The sequence below is a fragment of the Sciurus carolinensis genome, chromosome 1, assembly GCF_902686445.1.
Source record: "Sciurus carolinensis chromosome 1, mSciCar1.2, whole genome shotgun sequence".
NCBI classification, from domain to species: domain Eukaryota; kingdom Metazoa; phylum Chordata; class Mammalia; order Rodentia; family Sciuridae; genus Sciurus; species Sciurus carolinensis.
In genome coordinates this window covers 193,441,675-193,467,811 of record NC_062213.1, presented here as the reverse complement: position 1 = coordinate 193,467,811, position 26,137 = coordinate 193,441,675, and the positions used below count along the sequence as shown (strand labels likewise).

Genomic DNA, 26,137 nt, shown 5'->3' with positions numbered 1-26,137 from the left:
CCCTGTCCAGAGGCCCGGGTGGGCCAGGGCATCTTCTTCCCAATACACTGTCCAGGAGACTCTCCTGCCCAGTGGGGAGGAGGGACCTCTGCAGATGGTCCTTGAGGTCTGTCTACCTCTGGCGTCTGCAGGGCAAGGATGCCGGGCCCCGTGGGCCAGGGCTGCCCCCTGGAATGAGTGATCCAGGTGGGTCACTCACCTCGCTGCGGCCACCTCACTCATAATGTGGGATGATCACTGCTCGGAGCAGGTGTCCGTGGGGTGATGAATTTTACCAGTGAGAATCTGGAAGCCCCGGGAGGTGAGGCTGCTCTGCTAAGGTCAGGGGGACATCTGGGCCCAGGACCAGGCTCAGCCAGGCTGCAAACTCCCTCTGCTCCCGGGAACGTCTGCCCACCTGGCCTGGTGAATGGAGTTGCCAATGACCCTGCCTCGGGTGAGGGGCAGCCTTGCTCCTCACCACCTCCTGCAGCAGGTGGGAAGGGTGGGCATTAGCAAGCCCATTGCACAGAGGAAAAGCCCAGGCTCAGAGAGGGACCCACTTCCCAGGGACGCACAGCTGGTTCACTGCGTTCTGTTCCAGGAAGAGAACACGGCTGGAGGAAGTGCGCAGGGCCAGCCGCCAGAGCTGGGCGGCCAGGGGTGGCGGTGGCCCTGGTGTGCAGCAGGGCGCCCCGTGGAGAAGGGGACCGGCTCTGCCCTGGCGCCAGGTCTCTGCAGCAGCTCCGGGGCTGCGGGGCTGGGCCACGCTGTTGGCACTGGTGGGGCGGCTGGAGGGGACTCAGATCTAGCTGATTAATTTATCCAGGCCCCTGGCAGGAAACAGACAGGGAGCAGCTGGCAGGCTCTTGGTGTTCCGTTGATTGTGACAATGACTTTAACCCCAGATGTGGCGCAGTGCTGCCTGGAGCCTCTGGCTGCAGGGTGGGGCACAGGGCAGGACTCCTCGGGGTGGGGGAGCAGGAAGCTCCCGGGGTCCCCTGAGAGGAGGCCCTCCTCCCACACTGGCCCTGGAGATGGAGGGCGGTTCCAGGAGTCGCCAGTTCCAGTGTCCAGTTCCAGGGCTGCCCTGGGCCAGGCCCAGCCCCTGGCAGCTGTGTCCTCCAGCCGCGTGAACTGGGGTCTGCCTGAGCCCACTGTGCAGAGCTGGGCACTAGGGTGAGACCACGCAGCTGGCCGAGAGGAGGTGAGACGGAGGGGCTGGTGGCAGGCAGGACACTGGCCCCCAGCACTGGTGGAGCAAGCTCAGCCCCACAGTTCTCAGGGCGCCCGAGAGGTGTCTTCAGGCAAGGCCCATCTGCCGCCCTCAGCCCACCAGGCCCTGTGGGTCCAGCGGGGCGTCCGCTCTGGCCGGCCAGTCATGCAGCCGAGAGGGCACCTTAGTGCTTCGCCCAGGGCCAGGCTGGCCCGAGAGACATGCCACGTGCCTGGGCATCCTGCCCCACTGCCCGGGGTGGTCCCCCGCTGGCCCCTGCACGTGGCCTGGGAAGCACAGAAGGGCGGGGCCTCTGTGGCGGCCTCGCCCTTTTCTCTTGTTTGGTTTCCTGCGGTGGGTCAAGCGCAGGCCCTGGGCATGGTGGGCAGGCGCTGGCCACCGCGCTGACCACTGTGCTGAGCACTGGCTGCTGATGAAGGGCTTTGCTCTGTGTTTATCTGTTTGCATATTTGTTTGTTTTTCGAGGTGCAGGGACGGATCCCAGTGCCGCGGGCGAGCGTGCTGGGCTCTCCCGTGGAGCCGCCCCTGAACCCCGTTCTTTTTTCGTTTTGGTAAAATAGACGCAGCTTGGGACTCGCTCTCTTCTCCATTTCAAGCACACACTTAAGTGGCACTAAACACGTCCCCATCCCTGTGTGACCATCGCCAGAACTCTCTTCACCTTGTGAAACCAGAACTCAGTACCCACTAAACTAACTCCATTCCTCCTGCCCCCGAAGGCCTGGCAACCATCATTTATTCTATTTTCCACCTCCACCAATCTGACTAACCTAAGTGCATCCTTTAAGTGGAGTTATGCGTGATCTGTCCTTTGTTTCCGGCATATTTCACTTAATACGATCTCTTTAGGGTTCACCTGTATTTTAGCAGGTATCGGAATTCCATTCCTTTTTAAGGCTGAGTAATATTCTATTGTATGAATGTACCGCAGCTCGTTATCCATTCAGTGGTTGATGGACATGTGGGCTGCTTCCTGTTATCTGTTCTGGTTTTCTGTTACTGTTTTGTTTTTCTTTTTCTTTTGGGCGGTGCTGGGGATCAAACCCAGAGTCCCGCCCGGCAGGTGCTCTGCCACTAGCTGCACCCCAGCTGCACATCAGCTCTTGTAAGCCACGCTGCGGTGGCCACAGTGTGCACAGGCCCTCCAGCGGACCTGCTCTCAGCTCTCCCGGTGTGTGCTCGGAGTTGCTGGGTTGCGTGGCAATTCTAGTTTTAGTTTCTGGAGGAAACCGGGCTGCCTTGCACCGCGCTGCACATCTCACATCCCCGCCAGTGTCCCAGGGTCCCTCTTGCTTCTTTCCCACCAGCACTCGTTACCTTCGGGGCTTTGGGTTTTGCTGTGAGCACGGCAGCATCCTGGTGGGCAGGAAGTGGCTCTCGCTGTGGTTCATTCGTACTTCCCCAGCGACCACTGCTGAGCAGCTTTGCAGTGCTATTTGGCCATCTGTGTGTCTTTGGAGAAGTGTCCGTTCAGGGCCTTTGCTCCTGGTCTGGACGGTTTTTCTGTTGCTGAGTGGTGGGTGTTTTCCTCCACCTACTCCAGATACTCCTCCCTCCTCAGATGTGTGACTGGCAGATGCCTCCCCGTCGCCTGGGCTGCCTCTCTGCTCTGGAGAGCCCCGGGCATGTCTCTGATCCACTCCTGCCAGGCCAGCGGCCAGTACAGGGACCACACACCCCACCTTCCTTGAGTGGGATGCAGGCCAGTTCTGGAGTCCCCAGCCTTGGGTGGGAGGCAGGGTGGGTGTGGACCAGGCCGACCCTGGACTGCTAGGGATCCCAGGGGGCGAACAGCAGGAGGTGGCCTGTCGAGGTGAGACCCCTCTGGCAGCTGCAGTGTTGCCAACTGCCCCAGCAAGCACCCTTGCTCTGGGAGTGACAGAGAAGCCCTACAGAACTGGAGGTCGGTGTTGGTGCCTGGCAGGCCTGCATGCCGGGGGCTTCCATCTCTCGCTGGCTATGTGACCTCAGACCTGCGGCCCACGTTGTGGCCTGTTTCCTCATCCATAGGAAGTCAGTACACTTCCTGGAGGACTGTGGTCCCCTGTGAGGTCACATCTGCAGGGCGCTTGGCGTCTGGGACCTATGACCATCTCTCTGAAGGTCAGCGGTTCTGTCTTCTCCCGCGGCATGAGGATGGTGTGTGGCCGGGGCCAGGTGGTTGGCAGGAGCCCGCTGGCCGCTGCCGCGTCTTTAGGGGCTGTGTTCTCTTCGCCCACAGTGGGACTCCATCAACGAGGTGGACGAGTCCTTCCGGCCCATCCACACGTACCAGGTGTGCAACGTCATGAGCCCCAACCAGAACAACTGGCTGCGCACCAGCTGGGTGCCCCGCGACGGCGCCCGGCGCGTCTACGCAGAGATCAAATTCACGCTCCGTGACTGCAACAGCATGCCAGGCGTGCTGGGCACCTGCAAGGAAACCTTCAACCTCTACTACCTGGAGTCCGACCGCGACCTGGGCTCCAGCACGCAGGAAAGCCAGTTCCTCAAAATCGACACCATCGCCGCGGACGAGAGCTTCACGGGCGCCGACCTGGGCGTGCGGCGGCTCAAGCTCAACACGGAAGTGCGCGGCGTGGGTCCCCTCAGCAAGCGCGGCTTCTACCTGGCCTTCCAGGACATCGGCGCCTGCCTCGCCATCCTCTCTCTCCGCATCTATTACAAGAAGTGCCCGGCCATGGTGCGCAACCTGGCGGCCTTCTCGGAGGCGGTGACCGGCGCGGACTCGTCCTCGCTGGTGGAGGTGCGGGGCCAGTGCGTGCGGCACTCGGAGGAGCGGGACACCCCCAAGATGTACTGCAGCGCCGAGGGCGAGTGGCTGGTGCCCATCGGCAAGTGCGTGTGCAGCGCCGGCTACGAGGAGCAGCGGGATGCGTGTGTGGGTGAGCGCGCCACGTGGGCGGGCCGCGGGCCGCGGGGACATCACCCTCCGCCTCTGGGGGCGCACTCACCAGACTCCTGGGAGGATGGGCGGAGCTACCGGGCTCCTGGGAGGATGGGCGGAGCTACCGGGCTCCTGGGAGGATGGGCGGAGCTACCGGGCTCCTGGGAGGATGAGCGGAGCTACCGGGCTCCTGAGAGGATGGGCGGGGCTACCGGCTCCTGGGAGGATGGGCGGGGCTACTGGGCTGGCGGGGTGGGCTGCAGATAGACCAGGCCACCTGCGTGCGTGTGGGGGAGCACAGGTGGTGCCCTCGGTGGACGTTGCTAGGTGCAGCGAGGACGCGGCGCCCTCGGGTCTGTCGTGAGGTGCGTGCCTCAGTGAGGGCCGACTTCAGGCCAACTCGTGTCCGGCCTCAGCCCTTGGCGTGTGTTCGTCCGTTTAATCCCCACCGCCCCGGTATGAAATCGGAACTATTATTGTTCTGGGCTTTTATTTCATTTTTTCCTCTTTTTATTGGTTCTTTTTAGTTATACATAACATTAGGATTGATTTGACAAAATTATAAAAGCGTGCAATGTAATTTGTTCTAATTCAGTCCCCAGCTCTGCTCCCCCTCCTCCTCCTCCCCTGCCCCTCCCGCTCCTCTGCCCATCTTTCTGCTATTTACTTATAGTTTTTTTGTTTTGTTTTGTTTTGTTTAATTTGTCCCTTTTTATAGACGAAGGGACTGAGGTACAGAGAGAAGCGACTTGCCCGGGTCATTTAGCTCGGAAGTGGCTGAGCTGTATTTGAACTCACAAGCCGGGCTCTGGAGCCTCTAACCTGTGATCCTGGGAAGCAGCACAGAAGGGCACATCCCATAGGCCCCAGGGAGGACCGTCTAGGTTGGGTCTGTCCCTGGTCACTGGACCTCTGCTGGGGAAGCCTGGCTATTGAGACCATTGGTCCCCCTGGGCTGAGTAGGTGCAGAGAAGGGGATGGTCCTGTGCAGGGATCAGAAAGACTGGGGCCTGTCCCCAGACAGTGAAAACTGGAACTAGGTCCCCATCAGCCTCTTGGAATGTTTTCCTAGCCTTTTGCTGTCTGCACGCAGGTCCTAGGGGCCAGAGTTAGGGGGATGGGATCTTTGGTCTCCTCCCCTCCTCCCCTGGCAGGCAGGAAAGGTGTCTTGATACTAACAGGACTGAGCAGGGCGTAGGCCAATGACGTCAAGTGACAGGCAGGCAGTTCCAAGTCCGCTCATGTCTGGCTTGGGAGCCATCTTGCCCAGGGGTCTCTGAGACCAGACTCTTCCTTCAGCCCACAGGCCCTTTCCAGCCCTTCCCGAGGCTCCCTGGTTTCCTTGAGAAACCTTTCTCCACACCTTCCACTGCCCCCAGTCTTCACCTGTCCTGTGCCCTGTTTTCTAAAGCCCCTCCCGGGGCACTGGCCCAGGCCTGATCTGCTCGACCCTCCGCAGTCTCTGGTCCCTTCACATACACCTTGTGCTTCCACCTCGCTGCTGGGCAGTATCTCTGTGGCCTCCCCACTTGCAAGGAGGTACCTCACAGCTTGGTTCACAGGTGGGGGGCATTACAGTTCCATCTTACAGATGGAGAAACTGAGGCGCAAGAGGTAACGTCACCTGCTCCAGTCTCCTTGCTGGAGAGAGGTGGAGCTGGGGCCCAAGGTCAGGTCCCTGTGGCTCCAGCCAGGTGCGGTCCTTTAACACCAGCCAGCTTGCTCCGGGCCACTGGCCCTCCCCGCCACAGCTGGCCCACATCCTGTTGTTCTGACGGGGGTAATTGAGTAGCTTCGTGACAGTTTTTCTAGCGTCCGTCATGTGTGCTGTTTCGTAAATGCTCTTCCCTGTCAGGTGGGCTGTGCTGGCTGTTCCCTTGAGTGTCTGTGTTTGACGGGCACCAAGGACCTGAGCAGGAGCTCTGTGCCTTTGAGGCTGAGTTTCTCGTCTTTACCACAGTCCTCTTAGCCAGGCAGCGTGTCCCCATTGTACAGATGACGAAAACGGAAGCCCCTCAACTTCAATTGCAGTGGAACGGAGCCCCAGTTGCCTGGCTCTGGAGCCCAGAAGTGCTTCCTGTGTCCATAAAGTCTTCTTCAGAGCCCACCACCCTCCTCCCTGGGACCACACTCAGATGGTCAGGGACTGGGTAGCCACTCAGGGACAGCTGCCACCCACTCTGGGCGTCGTCAGTGAGCACAGTAAGCCGGCTGCCTGTCCTGTGTGTGCAGAGACACACTGGCTGGTGGGACGCACAGCCGCCTCCGGGCTTCACAGGGGGTCCTGGGAGATGCTGCAGGCTCCTCGTGTGGCAGGGGTGGGGAGTGGAACCCAAGCCGGAGCAGGAGTGGGCCTGCCCGGGTCCCCAGCGCACCAGGGACAGGGCTCCGGGCAGAAAGTCCAGGGCCTCCAAGGCTGGGCGCGGCCAAGGCTGCCCCCCTTCCCTAACACTGCTGGCGCGTTAATAAAAGATAATAAAGAAATGCCAAAGCAGGGCTAGGGAACCACAGCGTATTTTGAATTTTACATTTAAATCATAATACAACATAATTATGCTAGTTGCAAGATAATTACAGGTTTTAATAAAAAATATTAATTCTGCGCGCACTGCAGGCAGAGGGATTTGTGAAGGGGATGCCAGTTTGAAGTCACACGAGGAGAGACGTTTTCCTGCCCTGTTGGTGGCTTCTGTGACTGTCTGTGTCACTCCATTTGTAAAGAGCAGCGGGGTCCTCGCTGAGGCCCTCCCCAGCGCCCCTCCTGCCCCACGGGAAGCCCTCGGCATCTGCGGAGTCCTGGACGGACAGCCTGAGTGTGGGGGTTCAGAGCCGAGCAGGCTTAGGGACGGTGTGGGGGTGTCCTTCCTGGGCCACTGGAGACGTCCTCTCGAAGCTTCCCTGGTGGGTCTTCAGGGGCCCCTGAGGTCAGCGGCCCCTGGCGGGTCCCAGGACCTGACAGGCAGTTCTCAGGCAGCAGACAGTGGAGAGGAAGGGCTGGGGGGTCCTGGCCTGTCCAGCCCCTCCCACTTCCTAGAGCTGTCACAGATGAAGACAGTCGTCCCAGGAGCAGGAGGGCTGCACCAGGTCCCGGGGCTCTTCAGAGGCTTTGCTGAGACTCGCTCAGGCCTCCGAGACCCGGGGAAAAGGTCGGAGCCGCAAGCAGCCAGCCCACTTCACCGGTGGGAGGCCCAGAGACTGGCTCGGGGTGCACAGTGGGGAGGGCCTGATGGCCTCTCAGCTGCCCCGATCCCCGACCAGGAAGCTGGCCTGCTCCCGACCCAGTGACCTCCCGGCCACCCGGCTGCACCCTCCCCTCCCCCACGGAGTGGCATCCTGGGGTCTGAAGCCTCGGTGGCCGTCCTTCCTGTCACCTGGACGCAGCATATAAATCACCCTCTGCGGCCCTAATCATCTTTCTATAAATACCAGCGCCTCGTTCCGGAGGGCGCGGAGCGCGCTGCGCTGCCTTCCTGACTGGGTTTAAATCTGATTTAGAATTAATTTCCTTTGGTCGTCCACGGCGGACACCTTATTTGTCAAATCTCAAGCTCTTTGTGGGGGAGAGCAGAGAGGTGGCCGGGGCCGCAGCCAGCTGCCAGCCTGCAGGTGGCCTGGGCAAGGTGCCCTCGGCAGGGACAGGGCCCCTCCCGGCCGCGGCCCGGTGCCCAGGCGCCCGAGGACTCCGGAAGCACCCCGGGCAGCAGCAGGCTAGGCCTCGCCCGGCTCCTCCATCTGTCGCGGCCCCGCCCCAGGTGCCGGGCTCCCTGAGGCCTGGTGATTAGGATTCTTATTAAAGATGATTTTATTTTCGTTGCATGGATTAATCTGGCCCTGACACGTTGGCGCCATATGGGTACCAGCCGGGCGTGTGGGGAATGCCGGCTGGTAGGTGGCAGAGTGGCACGGCCCCTCGAAGCCCAGGCACGGTGCTGCCAGGCGGGTGGAGGAAGGCTGCTGCCCCGAGGTGACCGGGCTGGCGCGGCATGGGCTGGGTGGGACCCGGGCAGGGGCCGGGGCTCCGGGGCCGCTTTCCCCTCCCACCACACAGGCGCCCTGTGCCAGGCTGTGTCCTGCCCTGAGCTGACCTGTCCACTCAGCTTGTCCCCACTACAGCTGGCGGCACTGTGACAGGTGGGGAAGCACCTTGCCTGGGGTCGCTGAGCTCAGATGACAGGGTGGGGTGAGGAGGGACCCAGCGGCCTGCCCGCTCAGGACCCTGTGGACTCTGTCCATGGCCAGGGATCCACTGAGGCCGCTGTCCTGTTGGGCTTCCTCCGGGCCACACCCCCTGACCCTGGGTTCCTGGGAGAGGCTCGGTGAGAGGTCGCGAGACACGTGGTCAGCATGTAGCTGCCCAGGACTGGCCACCAGGGCTTCTGGAAGAGGAGGGGAAACACCCGGCCCAGGGCAGCCCCCACCCCTGCCCCTGCAGGCCTGTGCCCTCGAGGGGTCCCCTGAGCAGAGGAGAGGCGCTTGCCCCAGCCCCGACGCCGAGCCCTGCTAGCTGCACAGCCCAGGTCCCAGAGCCTCTCGCCGGGGTTGCCAGTCCTCCGGGTTCCAGGTTTTCTTCAGGTTCGCGGAATTTCAGGAGCTAGCCTGGTCCCGCTACCGTGATGGACGTCAGCAGGAAGGAACGCTCCAAGACGTTCTCCTGTGAGGCCTCGCAGGCACCGAGCCTTCTAGAACGGGTTTTGTGCAGAGAGAATCCCAATCAGTCTCCTGCTGTCCCCATGGCAGAGGACTTTGGGAGGATGAGGCCGGGAGCTGCCCGGCTGAGTGGCCTTGGGCTCGCCTGAACCCCTGGAGTCTCCCTCTGCCCAGCGCAGATAGTGGTGGGACCCACTCGATTTGAAAACTCCTACTGGTATGAGCTTCTGCTCTGGGCCAGCCCTGTGCTGGGTGCTGGGGACTTTGGGGTCCACCCACAAGGACCTCCCAGTCCAGGGGGAGAGTTGGACACAGATAAATATGGACAGCCATGTTGTCCCAGGCAGTGAGGTGAGCAGAGACCGCGGGAGCAGGAGGGCCGTGGTCATTCTCTGTGCAGAGAGGTCTGGGAAGGCTGCATATAAGGACATTTAAATGCCTCGTGGAAGAGGGGTCTGTCGGGTGGCCAAGGAGAGGCATCCCGGGAAGGAAGATTGGCTGTGCAAAGGCCCCGGGGCAGGAAACAGCCTGCTGCAGGTGGGCAGCCGCCATTCCTTTTGTTTGGCCTGAGGGTGAGGGGTGAAGGGCTCCGCAGGTAGGTTTTGGAGCATTAGCCAGGGCTGTGGAGGCCAGGCTTTCTTGTCTAGGCCACCGGGAACCCCTGAGGAGCGGAACAGGCAGTGACAGCTAGATGCGTGTTTTAGAAATGCCCTCAGCCCAGGGTTCTTTGCACTCTGCACCGACGACCAGTTCTGACCCTTCAGGCCACAGCTCAAGGACCCTCCTTGAAAGTGGCTCCTCCTGCGTCCTCATCCTCCCTTGTCACCTTCCTGGACATCGTCACTGTGTAGCTCATCCCCCAACGTCCGCTCTGGTCCAGGCTGCGCCCCTGAGCAGAGGGGGTGCGGGTGAGGGGTCTCTGGCAGCTGGGAGTGGAAGCAGGGAGGCCACGCGCCATCCAGGCAGCAGGCGAAGCAGGTGGCTGGGTCGGTGTGGCTGAGGCCAGCAGCCCGCGGAGGAGCCTTCCCTGGGGAGCGCGCAGCAGGCCCGGGCTCCGAGGGGCAGGAAGCTGGAACCTGGATTTTTACGGGGTGGTTCCGTGTCCGCCGTGGGACCTGGGGTCTTCCACGTGTGACTTTTCTTGCCCACCCCCATTCCCCGTCTGGCTTGTACATCCCCCCAAGTCACACCTGGGGTTTTGGCCCGCCTTCAATTTTCAATCCCTTGTCCCTTGTCCCCAAGGACCAGTGTCCTGTGAAGAACAGAATCTAAGGCTGGCTGAGGGGTGGGAAGGCCTGTTGGAGGAGGAGTGGGGTTGGGGAAGCTCGGGGGCAGGACTGTGTCAGCTCCGTGTCTTCTTTGGGGTGGGGACACAGGTGTCAGCATCCCACCTGAGCTCTGCCCCCTCATGCTGTGCAGCCCTGTGTAAGTCACAGACCTCTCTGTGCTTCAGTCCCTCTGTCAGTAGATGGGGGCAGCACCGGGTGATGCTGAAGATCTGCCCCTCTGCCCCTCCGGGGGACCCACCAGGAAGCCTGGCTGCGGAGGCCTGTGGGGGCCGGCGACTCTCCCACAGCTGCTTCTCCTCCACAGCCTGTGAGCTGGGCTTCTACAAGTCAGCCCCTGGGGACCAGCTGTGTGCCCGCTGCCCACCCCACAGCCACTCCGCAGCCCCAGCTGCCCAGGCCTGCCGCTGTGACCTCAGCTACTACCGTGCGGCCCTGGACCCGCCTTCTGCAGCCTGCACCCGTGAGTAGTGTCCCAGGACTGGGTGGTCAGGCAAGGGCAGGTGGTCCTGGGCCAGAGGCCAGGCTGGGGTGGGACTCCACCCCTCGACAGTGGCCTTGACCTCCCTGGGCTCCCAGCCTCCTGTCACTTGCCATCACACATCCTGTCAGCATGGCAGGTGGCCACCTGGCCCTGCAGGGAAGCCTGTGCCTTGAGAGGGGGCATCTCTGGTGTGCCGGGTCTTGCCTGCACGGCCACTCGCTGTCCTGTGTGCTGCCCGGCTCCTCGGCACTGGCCCTGCCCGGTCCTGAAGGGCTGCTCACACCCCACCCTGGCCCGGCAGCCCCCGGGCCCCCCATCTGCAGGCATGAGGCTCCGCCTGGGGATCTGCCCCAGCTGGGCCCCTCCCCCACCTGTCCCCAGCTGGGTGGCAGGGCTACGTGTCCTCACCCCGTGTGAGCCACACAGTGCCCGCCCCTCCCTGCCTGCCCAGACCTGAGCATGTCCCCATGTGGGACCCGCAGGGCAGAGGGTGGACTGCGTGGCATGGTGACAGCCATGGGCTCCGGGACAGCCACGGGGCACACACGGGGGGGCTCCTGGCTTCACTGAGCGCTCGGTGCCATTCTACGTGAAGTCTAGCACCGGGCAGATTAAGGGACGCAGGTGGGGTGCCAAGGACAGGCACGCCACCCACGGGGGCCCCACGGGACCCCAGCCCCTTGGGCCTCCCTCCAGCTCTGGAGGAAAGCCGCCCAGGGCCCGCATGGTCCTGCCTGCTGTGGGCGTTAGGCTCCTGGGCCAGCGGGAGGCAGAGGCGTGACTGCTGCCCACGGAGAACTTCCGGGGGTGGGGTAGATGTGACTTAGCGTAAGGAACGCCGACCGTGATGGGGGTCCTTCCCCTGGGACCCCGGTCTGATGACGGGGAGCGCGGACCAGCCCAGTGTCTCCAAGTGTCCTCCTGCTCCGCAGGGCCACCCTCTGCGCCCGTGAACCTCATCTCCAGTGTAAACGGGACCTCGGTGACCCTGGAGTGGGCCCCTCCCCTGGACCCGGGGGGCCGTAGTGACGTCACCTACAACGCCGTGTGCCGCCGCTGCCCCTGGGCCCTGAGCCGCTGTGAGGCATGCGGGAGCGGCCCGCGCTTCGTGCCGCAGCAGACCAGCCTGGTGCAGGCCAGCCTGCTGGTGGCCAACCTGCTGGCCCACATGAATTACTCCTTCTGGATCGAGGCGGTCAACGGCGTGTCCGACCTGAGCCCCGAGCCCCGCAGGGCTGCCGTCGTCAACATCACCACCAACCAGGCAGGTAGGCGGGACGCTCCTTCCCCGGCCTCCCGCCCGGGCCCGCCCGGGGCACAGAAGGCCACGACTGACTGTGGGCTTCGGGCAAGCGCGGCCGCTCCTGGGCCGTCCTCTCTCCTAGGGCCAGAGCTGGGTCTTAGAAAAGTAGGGAACGTCCTTCGGGTGGGAGGGTCCAGGAAGCAGAGGCCGGTCCGCAGGGCCTGGGCTCCAGAGCGCCCCCTATCGACGGCCCTGGCGCGCGTACTGCTGGGAGCCGTGAGAGCTGGAGACAGGCTTAGCCAGCGCCTGGCCCGCTCGTGCCCAACAAATGTCATCAAAAACCAGAATCACTTTGCTGCGCCTGGGAGGGACTTGGTGACCCTGGTTTGGAGCATGGCCACCCACCTGTTTCTAGCCAGTGGATGGGCTGAATCGAGCCCCTGGAAGCTCCGTCCAGACTTGGGTGGGTCCTGCCCGTGACCTCAGAGCCCAGGGAGGGAAGCTTCCACCAGCCCATGGAGGGTGGCTGCCACCCCGTGCAGGCCTGGCCGTGCACACCTCCCACCTGCTCCCGGAGAAAGACACAGACCCAGAGAGTCACCCAGTGTCCCCCACGCAGGAAGTGGCAGGTCTGTCTCACTGCCACATGAAGCAGCCTCCCCGCCAAAGCCGGGCACCTCTGATGCCTCAACTTCGGCCGCCAGGAGAGACGGCGGGTTCAGCAGCCACGGGCCACGGTGCCGGGTGCCGGCCCTGCCTGCCCACCTGCTGGGAGGGTGGCGGAGGTGGTGGCTGGCTGCTGTGGGTGGAGTGTCCCCCTCCTGCTCCATCTCCGTCTGCCTCCCCGGACTGCTGTCCTCCAGCCCCCGACCCCGTCCTCTAGGCAACCTGCAGAGGCTGGTGGTCCCCAGGCCGGTCCCAGGCCCTCCCCACTCTCCTGTGTGCCCAGGGTTATGCTGCTGGGTGACCTTATCCTGGCCCACAGCCTCGAATTCCACCGTCACACAGCTGCCGCCACCCCAGGTACCCAGGCAGATGTCTGTCGGGGCCCAGCAGAAGCCCGCCCACCCTGCGCCCTTGAAGCCCTGTCTTAGGACATGGCACTGCCGCTCACTGGGCCACACCGCCCACCAGCTGCCCCCCACCCCAGTGGGTCTGGAGGAAACTTTAGAAACGACTGCGAGGGCCGGCTGCCCGCTGAGCCTTAAAGGACCTCAGGCCGAGCACCCATGCGGTCCAGACTGGCCCGGGCCCTGCGGATCCAGTGGCTTTGCCCCGCCCACCCGGCTCACGCCCAGCCACACTGCCCCTGGACGCTGCCCTTCCCCGTGGCAGGGCCTCGTCCCCTGCCTTCCCTGTGGCCGGCTCCCTGGCCCTGCCCTCGGGGGTCTCCCCTTCCCAGCACCCCTTCCGGTTCTCGGCTGTGTGAGCGTCTCCCTGTCTCCCATGAGAACAGAAGCTCCTGGAGAGCTGTCCCTGTCCCCACAGTGTCCCTGGGTCCCCCAGTCCTCTGACTGTGGTAGGCACTCAGGAAATCCTCAGGTGACGGGGTGGAAACTGCAGCCCTGGGCGGGGACCTCGGGAAGGACACTGGCCACCCCTGCTGCCCCTCAGCAGCCCCCCTGCCTCTTCTCTGCCACCTCCTCTCTGGAGCCCCGTCCCCTCCTGCCTCAGCCTGGGTCACTCTGCCTGCTCCACTCCCACAGACCTCCTGCCTTGGGACCCATGGGACGCCCTAGTGTCCAGGGGCTCACCTAACCCTCACCTCCTCTGGGCAGTGGTGCCACCAGCTGCACTTTGCCAGTGGGCAGACTGGGGCCCAGGGACAGCAATAGCTTCATCAGGGTCCCCGCTAGGGAGACAGGGAGCCAAGTGTGGACCCACCCTGACCCCGGGCTGGGGTCATTTCCCGAACCAGATGTGGCTCTGCACTTCCTTCTGAATGTTTCACGTCAGTCGTCCGTCCAGCAGCGTTCACTGGGCACCTGCTGTGTGGCCCCCGCCTTCCAGCGCCCAGGCATACTGGGGGGACGGGACAGCAGATATGAGGGAAGAACCGGCAGCTGGGGCAGCGGGGACACAGGCTGTGGGGCAGAGTCAGACCTGGGGTGAGCAGAGGGGCGGGGGGCAGGTGGCAGCCCTGGGGGAGGTTCTCACACCTCCCAGAATCACCTCAGGTACCTGCACAGGCGGGAGGGAGAGGATGGGGAGCTGGCCAGCCAGGGAGCAGCACGGCGGACCTGCCTGGCTGGAGAGCCCTTGAGCACCAACGGGCCCCTGGGCTCGGCTCAGCCCCTTCCCTGGCCCCTCGCCTCTGTCCTGGTCCTGGTCTCTCCTCAGCCCTGCTCCAACCAGGGCCTGCGAGGTCGAGCCCAGCTGCGTCCCAGACAGGACAGGCTGTGCGGCCAGGGATGACCCAGGAGCCAGCTGCTCTAACGGGGGTCAGGGTTGCTGGTTCGCCTGGGGCAGGGCGGTCAGCAAGCTGAGCTGGGCGGCCTGGGAAGGCGGGACGCGGCCCCGGGACGCCCACCCACCCGCCCGCTGGGCGCCGCCCAGCCCCGTCCCAGGTGGTGGTGATCCGGCAGGAGCGGGCGGGCCAGACCAGCGTGTCGCTGCTGTGGCAGGAGCCGGAGCAGCCCAACGGCATCATCCTGGAGTACGAGGTCAAATACTACGAGAAGGTAGGCGCGGGCGAAGGTGGGCGGCGGGCGAAGGTGGGCGGCGGGGCGCGGGCGGGCCCTGCTGACCTCCCCTCCCGCGCAGGACAAGGAGATGCAGAGCTACTCCACCCTCAAGGCCGTCACCACCCGGGCCACCGTGTCGGGCCTGAAGCCCGGCACGCGCTACGTGTTCCAGGTCCGGGCCCGCACGTCCGCCGGCTGCGGGCGCTTCAGCCAGGCCATGGAGGTGGAGACCGGGAAACCCCGTGAGTCAGGGAGTGGGCGGCCCCGGGCCTGGCGGGCGGAGCCGGGGACCTCGGCCCCTGCCCCCACTATCCTTCCAGGTGGGACAGTGGCCGGCATGTTTACAGGTGAAAAACTGAGGCTCAGAGAAGGAAAGGCACCTGCCCGAGGCCACAGAGCAGACAGCTCCCTCCCCCGCTGGCTTTGCCCTGGCGTGTGGCAGGACACCTCTAGTGGGTTGGTGGGTTCCCGTCCCGTTTCACAGAAAGGCCAGGGTCAGTTCACAAGGCAGCCCAGCCCTGCCCCTGCTGACCCAGCTGCCCCCGTGGGGGAGGTCACCAGCAGCTTTGTCCTGTCACCTGGACGCTGACTAGAAATGCTGATTCTCAGGCCCCCTGAGCATCAAAACCTCTGGGACGGGGCCCAGCAATTTGGGTTTTGATGAGTCTTGGGGGTCCTGGAGCAATCTGAGTTTGGGGCCACTGACTGGAGGCTGACCCTTACATTCGTCCCCTCGGGCTCCAGCCAGCCAGTCTTCTAGCTGCAGGACAGAGTGAGTGACTGCCCACCTGCTGCCCCCAGGCACCGTGTGTCTCAGGAGCTCAGCCTGGAGGGGGAGTCCTGTCCCCTTCCAGCCCACTTCCTGTGTGGCCTCAGGGAAGCTGCCTGAGTCCTCTGAGCCTCCGTTTTCAGCTGATCCTAAGACTCCCTGGAAGGGACGTGGCTGGCTCACTGCGGGTGCAGGCCAGCTCTGGCACCCTCCCCTCCGGTTCTGTGACAGTGGCAGGCAGGACAGGTGTGCTTCTGACTCATCTGCATTTGCTCTAAGTAAATTGAGCATCCCCAGCGTCCACTGTCCCCACAAGCAGCGACTCCAGCATGGGAGAGCCAGACAGCCAGGGAGCAGGGACCCCCGGGGGAAGCTTAGCAGAGGGCGGGTGGGAACTGAGGGCTGCTTGACTGAAGAGGCTGCCCACCGGGCACTGGGATGCCCGGGCAGGCTAGGAGGGTCACCGGATGCCAGGGTTGAGAGCAGGGTCCTGCCCACCTGGCTTCCCCCTGCAGGGCCCCGCTATGACACCCGGACCATCGTCTGGATCTGCCTGACGCTCATCACGGGCTTGGTTGTGCTTCTGCTCTTGCTCATCTGCAAGAAGAGGTGGGTGGTTCTGGCCCCCAAGCCACCCGGAGCCCGTCCAGTACTGCACTTCCCACCTGTCCCGAGCCCCAGAGCCAGTGGTCCCCCCCTGCCTGGGACTGACTCATTTTACAAACACATCACCTCCTTTAATCCCAATGACATTACAACAAGGTAGAGATTCTGGCCTTATCTTACAGGTGAGTAAAATTGGGGACCAGAGAGGCTGATCTACTTGCAAAAGTCACACAGCTGACGGGTGCCAGAGCTGGGTTATGAACTTAGGCCTGTCAAACCAGACAGTGCTGTCAGTCACTCTCCCCTCTGAATAGTGCTGAATGTGGACTTTGGGTCCCCGAGAGTAAGAATCAGGACCATCTGATGAAGAGAGAAAGCAAGGGCCCTGCCAAGGTCGCCCAGCGGGGTTGTCGTCAGGAGCCTCAGCCCATCCCCTTCCCCAAGCATGGTTTTGTGTCAGGTGGGGCTTTGCTGGCTGGGTGGGCTCGAGGGCACTTTGTAGATTATAAACTGCTTTGTGACTTCAGCTGTCACAGTTCAGCTGGGTGGAGGACGGGGACTCTCCCCTGCAGACTCCACACAGGGCGGGGCTGGCCTGGGCCCAGGCAGAGCGCTGACCGTCCTCCACAGGCACTGTGGCTATAGCAAAGCCTTCCAGGACTCGGACGAGGAGAAGATGCACTGCCAGAACGGACAGGGTGAGAGCCGGTGGGGACGGCGCACGCCCAGCGCGGCTCCCCTGGCGCGGCCGCGGGCCCCCCAGGGAGGGAGGGGTGTGTGCACTTGTGTTCTGCACGTGATTTCAGGGGGGTTCATACGCTCTGGACAAGATCCCCTACTACAGCGAGGTTGTCAGGATCCTGTAGAGACCCCCCCAGAAAAGCCAGGCCTGTGTCCACACCCCACCCCTGGGCCCTGGAGGATCCATCCTGGTAGTGAGTCCCATCGGGCCCGAAGGCCACCTCAGAGTCCTCCTTAACGGGCTTCCAGGGAGCCGCTGTCCAAGTCGGCAGTTACCTCGAAGGTTTTCTCTTTGGAGGCGCAGGGTCTTCCCACCCCAGAATGATTTAGAGAGATCCCAAGAACTCTAGAAGTGGCCCCAGAAAACGGGAGACATGTTCAGGAGTCACAGAGCTACTCCAGGCCCCGTGTCCACTTAACCAACGCTTACGGAGCGCCTACGGTGTGCGCCCCATCTGGGGTCCCAGAGACGCCCCATTCGCCCCGGGCCCAGGGCATGCTGGGGCCAAAGCCCTCCTGAGCCCCACTGAAGCCCCTCTCCCCCTCAGCGCCCCCGCCTGTCTTCCTGCCCCTGCACCACCCCCCAGGGAAGTTCCCGGAGCCTCGGGGCTACGCAGAGCCCCACACCTACGAGGAGCCAGGCCGGGCAGGCCGCGGCTTCACCCGGGAGATCGAGGCCTCCAGGATCCACATTGAGAAGATCATTGGCTCGGGTGAGGCTCGGGTGGTGAGGGAGGGGACAGCAGGAAGGGCATCGGGCGGAGGGAGCGGGAACCAGGGCCAGGCCCACAGGGGCACGCGGGCCTGGGAGGCTGGGGTGGGGCCGGGCCGAGGAGGGTCCCACTGCCCTCCCGCCTCCCCTCTGTGTCCACAGGGGAGTCTGGGGAAGTCTGCTACGGGCGACTGCGGGTGCCAGGACAGCGGGACGTGCCCGTGGCCATCAAGGCCCTCAAAGCCGGCTACACAGAGAGGCAGCGGCGGGACTTCCTGAGCGAGGCGTCCATCATGGGTCAGTTCGACCACCCCAACATCATCCGCCTCGAAGGTGTCGTCACCCGCGGTAGGTGGCAGGCCTGGGCAGCCTCACCCCACAGGGGCCTCCTGCATGGACCACCCGTCCCACCTGTGCCCCTGGATTACTCTGGGGCCCGGGAGCCCAGGACCCCAGCTCCCAGGGTGGGCGCACTCCTGGGTCCCTGATCAGCAGCCCCGCCCCCACAAGAGCCGCGTCTCCCGTCCTGCCCAGGCCGCCTGGCGATGATCGTGACGGAGTTCATGGAGAACGGCTCTCTGGACGCCTTCCTGCGGGTGCGTGTCCTGCCCTGCCTGCCGCAGGGCCGGGGAGGGAGGCCCTCCAACCCCACAGGCCCGGGGTAGGAAGGTCCAGGAGGGGTTTACGGCTCGTGCACCAAGCTGCCCTCAGCCCCCACTGCTCCCGGGTCTTCGGCCCTCCCCAGGCTGAGGGGTGTCTCTGTGGGCTCTGGTGCTGCCCACGGCGCCAGCGGGGGAGTGGCCAGGTCCCAGCTCTCGTCCTGCCAGCTATTTGCTGGGTGCTGTTAGGCACAGGGCTTGACCTCTCTGGGCCTCCATTTCTCCTTATGCAAAATGGGTGGCCAGCCCCCGACCTCTCGGGCTTGCTGTGAGTGGGTCAGACCCGGGGTCAGCCTGGCCCACAAGGTGCTTGGAAGCGGAGACGCACCTCCGTGCTGCCAAGAGCCGCTGAGTCGCCACACGGGAAGGACTCGCGGCAAGCCCACCACCGGCCGCTCGTGCTGTGTCCCTCCACAGACCCACGACGGGCAGTTCACCATTGTGCAGCTGGTGGGCATGCTCAGAGGGGTGGGCGCCGGCATGCGCTACCTCTCAGACCTGGGCTACGTCCACCGCGACCTGGCTGCCCGCAACGTGCTGGTGGACGGCCACCTGGTGTGCAAGGTGTCTGACTTCGGGCTCTCCCGGGTGCTGGAGGACGACCCCAGCGCCGCCTACACCACCACGGTGCGTTGCCTGCGCCCCTTCCCTGGGGCACGATGGGTGCCCCTGCCCAGGCCCGTGGCTCTGCCGCGCGGAGGCGGTGGGCTTGGCAGGGTCAGGCTGCCTTCAGCGTGGGGCAAGCCCTGTCCCCTCCCTCACCCCAGACTCCCACCCCGGGGAACGGGGACGACCTGGCCTGCCACTCCCTCTCGGGGAGATGGTGGAGAACTGGTGTCTCTGAACCACAGACTCCACGCCTGTCTCTAAAGTTCGGCTGAAAACCAGCTTCCTCCTGGGGTTTTCAGCCGGGATGCGGGATGCCTGGGGGCACCTCGAGCAGATGGCGCAGCAGGGGCGTGGCCCACCACGGCCCAGGCAGGCCTCCCCGGTGGACTTGTCCTCTGCGTCAGGTTTCACACAGAGGAGGGATTTCATGACCAAAAGGGGGGGGGAGGGGGAGGGTTAGGCAGGACGCGCCTGTTCCTCCTGCTCAGGCGCCAACCTGACCGACATTACGGAGCAGCCCCCGGGCACCTGGCATTCTGCACCTGGTTTATTCCATCCTGACGGTGCCCTGAGGGGGTCTCCCCCTCAGAACAGGTGGTCTTGGAAGGGACGGCCAAGTCTCCCCCGCTAGATGGGGGAACGGACCCTGCGAGTCAGGCTTGCTGGCCTGGCCCAGGGCGGGCCAGAAAAGCCCCTCCGCGTTTCTGTGCCCACCGCAGGGAGGGAAGATCCCCATCCGCTGGACAGCGCCTGAGGCCATCGCCTTCCGGACCTTCTCCTCGGCCAGCGACGTGTGGAGCTTCGGCGTGGTCATGTGGGAGGTGCTGGCCTACGGGGAGAGGCCCTACTGGAACATGACCAACCGGGACGTGAGTGCCGGGCCCGGGCTGGTGGGGTGCCGTGCAGCCGCCGAGGCCCGTCCTGAAGGGCGCTGTGCCCGCAGGTCATCAGCTCGGTGGAGGAGGGGTACCGGCTGCCCGCGCCCATGGGCTGCCCGCGCGCCCTGCACCAGCTCATGCTGGACTGCTGGCACAAGGACCGGGCCCAGCGGCCCCGCTTCTCCCACATCGTCAGCGTCCTCGACGCGCTGATCCGCAGCCCTGAGAGCCTCCGGGCCACCACCACCGTGGGCAGGTACCCTGCAGCCACCCCGCCCCGTGGCCACCCGGCTGCCATCCCAGAATCGCCTGGCATTGCCTGACTGCAGCCAGGCCCTGCGCAGGCTCAGCCCTGAGCCCCAGGCCAGACTCAGCCTGGGCTCCACCCCGGCACAGGCCTTTCCTCAGCCCTCTCCTTCCTGGGGTCCAAGCTGGGGAACCTCTGGTCACTGCTGAGCCCGGATGGAGGCCAAAGGTGGCCAATGCAGGGCCCCCAAGGAAGGCCACAGCCCTGGCAGGCCACTAACCGAGGGCCCCTGTGCCTCAGGTGCCCGCCCCCTGCATTCGCCAGGAGCTGCTTTGACCTCCGAGGGGGCGGGGGCGGCGGCGCGGGCCTCACCGTGGGGGACTGGCTGGACTCGATCCGCATGGGCCGGTACCGAGACCACTTCGCTGCAGGCGGTTACTCCTCCCTAGGCATGGTGCTGCGCATGAATGCCCAGTGAGTGAGCAGCCCTGGGTCCCCCCGCGCAGCAGGTGTGAGGAGCAGAGCTGGGGCGGGGCGGGGATCGAGGAGGGGCAGCCCGTGTCCCGGGTCTCCCAGGTCACCCGGGCAGCACTTCACTTCCTTCACAGGGACGTGCGCGCCCTGGGCATCACCCTCATGGGCCACCAGAAGAAGATCCTGGGCAGCATCCAGACCATGCGGGCCCAGCTGACCAGCACCCAGGGGCCCCGCCGGCACCTCTGACTCGTGGCTCCAGGGCCGGGCAGCACCAGCAGCCAGAGGACGTGCAGGGCTGCCAGCAGCCGGCGTGGCCCCAGGCCCCTGCCGGACCCCACTGCTGCCCTCCAGGGGCACCGGAGAGGCTGAAGGCTCCCCTGGAGGACCCAGAGTTACAGGGGTCTGGCACCTCGGGACAGGTCCTTGGTGCCCAGTGCAGAGGTCACCTGCCCCCGGGAATGGAGGGCCTTCTCTCTTCCAGACCCCAGGGCCTCAATGCTGAAGGGCCCCACAGAGACGCCGGTCACTGCCTCTGTGTGTGAACAGTGTCCCCTGTCAGGCCCAGCACAGAATGCACGTGTTGTGATACGTGTGCTTATCCATGAAGGCTGGGGCCACATGCAGGTGACAGTGGATGATGTGTCATGAATGAGAGAGTGTGACCAGCTTGCGAGCAGGGAGCTGGTGTGGCTGCCCAGGGCCAGCACCCCAAGGTCCTGACCAAGGCTCAGCCCCTGCTGCCCGGGTGCCTGGAGGCTGGAGCCAGGGGCCACTTCTGAACCTCACCAGCACCAGGCCCACCCTCCCGCTGCCTGGGAGAGCCCACCCCGGCTGCATCTCAGGTCCAACCTCCCCTGCAGCTGGGGGTCCCCTGCAGCCTCCTCTGGCTTCCACCACTGCTCAACGGGAAAACAGGGTTCCTGGCCAGTCCCCCTGGCCACCTTTCGAGTAGGCATCACAGTAGGGGACGCGAGCCCCGCTCAGCTGACTTGGCGGCCTGGCCAGGGCGGGCATCCACTTCCCCCTGTCGGATGCCCACCCTCCTCCAGGGCCGACGTCTCCTCAAGTGGCGGCCTGTTTGCCAAGCTCCCGCCCCCTCCCCCATGCCTAGGACCTGCCGCTCCGCTCTGGGTCCACCCCCTCCCACACGGTATGCGGACCCGGGCCTGGAAGAGGCTATGCCTTGTCCAAAGTCACTGGGCAGCCGTACTTCAGATCCAGGGCCTCCTTCCACCCAGCCTAGGGCCCTGCGGTAGTCCGGTAGTCCACCTCCCTGCCCCCGCACCCCGCTGCGTGGACAGCTGGAGTGGGCGGGGCCAGGGGAGCCCCGCCCCTCTGACGGGCTGACCCACCCCTCACGGCCCACCAGGGTATGTAAATATCTTTTTTCTACCATGTCGGAATATTTTTTTCCTCACTCCTGACAATGCAAAAATGGTCTTCGAAGCACATAAACAGCACCCAGGGTGAGAGAGCCCCATCCCAGGGGCAGGCAGGACCCCAGGAACGCCACCAGGTGCCCCTGCTGCCCCAGAAGGAGGGCCCGCCCAGCCCCAGCCCCTGCCCCTGCCCCTGCCCCTGCCCAGCCCAGCCCCTCGCCATAGCCAGCACAGCTACCCCGCGAGACACCAGCACTGAGCCCCTCTCCCTCCTGCAATAACTCGGGGCGTCTCAGCCTCCAGGTGCCGCGGCCAGCTCGCCACACCTCTCCGTCGTACGACATGGCCGAGCTGCTCTTCCTTCCTATGGAAGGGGAAACATGGTCAGGACATGAGCCGGGAGGACCCTGTCTTCCTCCCCACCCCACCCACTCACCTGGTTTCTGGGCTCGGGATCTTGACCGTTATGGGGACATGAGGGCCTGGCACTTGCAAAAGTGTGGCCCCTTCCCCTGGAGCAGGTCCCCCTGGGGTCCCAGGGGCCTGCCTCTCTCTGGTCCCCATCCCGAGTCTTGAACTTAACTACAATGAAAATAAATTCTGCCTCATCTTTGCCCGTGTGCCCGCTTTTTCTGTTCCTCCTAGGATAGGCGCCGCTGGGAGCATCGGCTCTCCCCCTGGGCTTCTCTCTCTCTCCCAGGAGGGAGGGAAAGAGCCCGCGTTTTACTTGCGGAGGAGTCGAGTCCTGTGGAGATCGGCTTGCCTCCAGTCCAGCCCCCGCAGGTATGAGCGCGCCGCGCTCCCCTGCTCTAAAGCTGGGCCCTGCGGGAGCTGGGCCCGCCCAGGTCCTGACTCCCACCATGCAGGTGGTGGGGGTGCTGCTTAACCCTGCGGCATAGTCCCTTGCAGCTGGGCACTACCCTTGCCACCAACCCCTGCTGGAGGACTACATGAGGAAGGAACAGCTCCTGGGGACAGCTTGCTGGGGATTGTGGGGCAGGAAGGGCAGCAGCCGGCGCTTGTCTGTGAGTACGTCAAGTACCAAAGACCCACCTCACTCTGCAGCGGAGGGCGCAGCAGCAGGAGCCAGGGAGGTTGCATCGGAGGCTGGCAGGAAACCGGGCAGAGCAGGATCCGATTATGTCCTTGGAGCCAGTGGCTCAGACGTTCTGGGAAGATGCCAGGGGTCCTGGCGATGAGCAAGCACAGCATCTCCTGCGAAGGGAAGTCTTCACCTCCACACCCTCTATTGGGAAAGTGGGAACAGGGAGAAATCAGGGGGCAAAAGCATACTCAGGCCAGGGCCCCGTCTAGCAGAACCCCTAAAGCTAGATCTGTCCCATTCAAGCCCACTGTGTTCTCCCCTGAGACCAACTGCTTTCTAGGAGGAAACCCTGTGCGAACATCCTTCTCCCCCCTTAAAAACCAATCATCAGACTCTACTGAACACCTGCCATGTGCTGGGTGCTGCTGAGACGCAGTCCTGAGCCTGAGTAGCTTAGAGACTAGGTGGAGGTGCAGAGGGCACGAAGGGGCCTCGACGGGACCCACTGTGCTAGGCGTCCAGGAAATGGGGAACGTGGAATGTTAGAGGACATCAGGGAGAGCCTGGACACGCAGGCTGTCCCAAGGGCTTCCTGGAGGAGGAAGCATTCTCGCTGGGCACTGAGGGATGGGGAGGGTTTGGAGGCTGGTTCTCCAGGCAGCTCCCTGGGCCAGGCATGAGCGCAGAGGAGAGGAGGGCACGGGCGGGGCCACAGAGCAGGCCAGCGGGAGTCTCAGCACGTGGACCCATGTCCTCCAGGCGACTCTGCACACTGGACTTCCAATAAGAATCACACTAGGGCTTTCCCTGCCAGATGACAAGGTCACCCCCTGAAACATAAGGAATAGCAAAGACCCAGAATAGCCAAGACCATTTTGAGGAAAAAGAGAAAGGGAACCTCACCCTAGCTGATATCAACAGTCATTATGAAGCTCCAGTAATTAAGAGAGTTGGATTCTGACCTAGCAATAGATTCTGACCCAACAGTTAAAAAGAACGGGAAATAATGCCTGGGGACAGATCCGAATACATATGGGAGTTTGGACATGACAAAGGGTTGATGGATGACGTGTTGGGACAATTGAATGCCAGGGAACAAGGTCCAATTGGGTCTCTGCTCACACCACACACAAAATAAGTTTCAGGAAAATTTATATTTAGGACTGATATGAAAAGATATCTATAATTGTGTGGTGTGTGTGTGTGTGTATGTGTGTGTGTGTCGGTGGTGTTGGGGATGGAACCCAGGTCCTCACACATGCTAGGAAAGTGCTGTACCATCGAGTTGCATCCCCAATCCATTATAAAACATTTGAAAGAAAACAGACCCAAAAAACTTTATGATCTTAGAATAGAAGGTAAACAAGACACAAAAAGTATAAACGACAAAGGAAAATAATGACAATTGTTATTTCATTAAAATCAAAAACCTCTGCTGTATAATACAAAAAATGAATAGATTTTTTTAAAGTCATGGACTAGGTGAAAACATTTGCAAACTGAATAACTGAGATAAAATTTATCTCCAAAATAATTTTTAAAAACTCCAAAAAAGGGCTGGTTAGTTCAACAGTAGAGACTTGCCTCACATGCATGAGGCCCTGGGTTTGACCCCCAGCATCACACATGGAAAAAAGTATATAAAAGGATTCTCGACTAGTAAATAGAAATGCAAATTAGAGCAGTAATGAGATAGCATGATACACCAATGTGATTGGCAAAATTCTACAGCACTAGTATTGAGGAAGGTGGGGGAAATAATATTTATAAACCACTGATGGGAATCAAATTGTGGAACAATTTGGAAATGCTTAGTAGAGTTTAAGAGGAAGTCTAAGACCCGGACAACTCTACCCCTGATGTGCGTGAACCTTGAGCTAGCTTTCCTAAGCAGGACCTGGGACGGAGATTCTAGCACAGGTGATTTATTGAGAGACAGCTCTGGCAGCAGGGACGCAGTGTGGGAGGAAGTGCTAAGCAGTGGTATGTTCTCAGCCCAGTGGGAGGCTGAGGCAGGAGGATCACAAGTTTGAGGCCAGCTTCAACGACTCAGCAAGACCCTGTCTCAACATAAAAAGGACTGGGGTGTAGTTCAGTGGCAGAGCACCCATGGGTTCAATCCCCAGTACCCACACCCAATACATTTCTCAGTCAGAAATTGGCTTCACTCAGACCCCAGGGGAGCTTGGAAACACTCAATACACCAGAGTCGATCTTTCTTCAGGCAAGCGAGCCAATACATTGTACCCCGTTTTAGTCAGTCACTGGCATGAGCTACCTATGGGGAGGGGTAGCTTCCCGTGTGAGGAGATTACGAAGATGGAAGCAGCTACGCTCCCTCGGCATCAACCCTTAGTGCAGCCAGGGGATGGACCCACGTGCAGATAAAAAGCACGCAGGGGGGCCACCAGCAGTGTCTTCTCCAGCACCCCAGAGAAACACGTGTGCAAGAGGGCACGTCCAAGGATGTCCACGCCCCTGAGCATGGAATAGAAGAGCAGAGAGGCCACCTGTCTCTCAACAGGAAACTGCTCTATACCCAGTGGAATCATCTACGCGGTTAAAATGAGTCCCCTGAATCAGTGTCAGTATGGATGAGTCTCCAAAACGGATATGGAGTGAAACGATAAGTGACCAAGGAATATGCACAGAGTGATACCATTTAGGTAACCCTTTAGGACAGATGGGAGGGTGGAATATGCAGGCTTTGGATGCGCACGTGGATAAATGAGAGGGCAGATAAACACCCAGCTCCAGCCGGGAAACCTCACCCACCTTCTCTTTATTTATTTATTTGGTCCTGGGGATTGAAATTGAACCCAGGGGCACTTCATCACTGAGCCACATCCCCAGCCCTGTTTTGCATTTTATTTAGAAACAGGGTCTCACTGAGTTGCCTAGGGCCCTCGCTAAGTTGCTGAGGCTGGCTTTGAACTTTCGATCCTCCTGCCTCAGCCTCCTGAGCTGTTGGGATTATAGGTGTTCTCCACAGTCCTTGCATGGACTTTCTTTTTTAAAAGACGGAATTCTGAAGTACACATGGCAATATGCTAATGCACTCAATCTTGGTGGTGAGTACATATGTCCCTCTTACATTACATTTTGGTTTTTTCCCCCCATATGTTGAAATATTTTATAATTTAAAATGATGTTTAAAAACCACAGGGAGATAGAGACAGGAACTCTCTGTACTTCCCAATTTTTCGGTGAAGCTAAAACTTCTCTTAAAAAATGAATTTTATTAATTACTTTTTTAAAACCCACACGGTCGGGGTTGTGAGGCCTTGGGAAGCTCAGCGGGTCAGAGAGAGCCCGAGAACCCGCCGCGGAGGCGCCGCTGTCCAGGGTGCTGGGCCCCGGGGCGGGGCAGGTTGTGGGGCCGTAACTCCGCAGGCCCCGGCCGCTCTCTCCAACCCCAACGGTGCGTCTCCACGCCCTGCCGCGGCCCTGTCCCCAGGCGCCTGCAGGAAGCTCCCCACTGCTCTCCGCTTCCTCTCTCGCCCCCGTAATCCGTTCCCCGCAAGCAGTCAAAGGAATCTTTTAAAAACATAAACCGGATCATGGTTGT

The 26,137-nt window shown here is 62.2% G+C and overlaps 1 protein-coding gene across 3 annotated transcripts in view; it reads left to right on the top strand.

Annotated features, from left to right (window-relative positions):
* Epha8 (EPH receptor A8) overlaps positions 1-22,122 on the top strand; it is a 29,163-nt gene extending 7,041 nt beyond the window's left edge. Inside the window, exons 2-17 of one of the 3 annotated variants that reach the window (XM_047515742.1) lie at positions 3,227-3,319; positions 3,438-4,101; positions 10,344-10,499; positions 11,453-11,788; positions 14,320-14,444; positions 14,527-14,689; positions 15,732-15,825; positions 16,453-16,520; positions 17,112-17,276; positions 17,438-17,623; positions 17,810-17,871; positions 18,352-18,561; positions 19,263-19,412; positions 19,487-19,677; positions 19,969-20,142; positions 20,277-22,122. In XM_047515742.1, coding sequence (XP_047371698.1) covers positions 3,302-3,319; positions 3,438-4,101; positions 10,344-10,499; positions 11,453-11,788; positions 14,320-14,444; positions 14,527-14,689; positions 15,732-15,825; positions 16,453-16,520; positions 17,112-17,276; positions 17,438-17,623; positions 17,810-17,871; positions 18,352-18,561; positions 19,263-19,412; positions 19,487-19,677; positions 19,969-20,142; positions 20,277-20,391 — 2,877 coding nt within the window. In that variant the 5' untranslated portion in view covers positions 3,227-3,301 and the 3' untranslated portion in view covers positions 20,392-22,122. Of the gene's footprint in view, positions 1-3,226; positions 3,320-3,437; positions 4,102-10,343; positions 10,500-11,452; positions 11,789-14,319; positions 14,445-14,526; positions 14,690-15,731; positions 15,826-16,452; positions 16,521-17,111; positions 17,277-17,437; positions 17,624-17,809; positions 17,872-18,351; positions 18,562-19,262; positions 19,413-19,486; positions 19,678-19,968; positions 20,143-20,276 lie in introns of those variants that run through there. The other 2 variants (XM_047515732.1, XR_007103826.1) reach the window with 2 other exon arrangements.
* Positions 22,123-26,137: the final 4,015 nt, after the last annotated feature.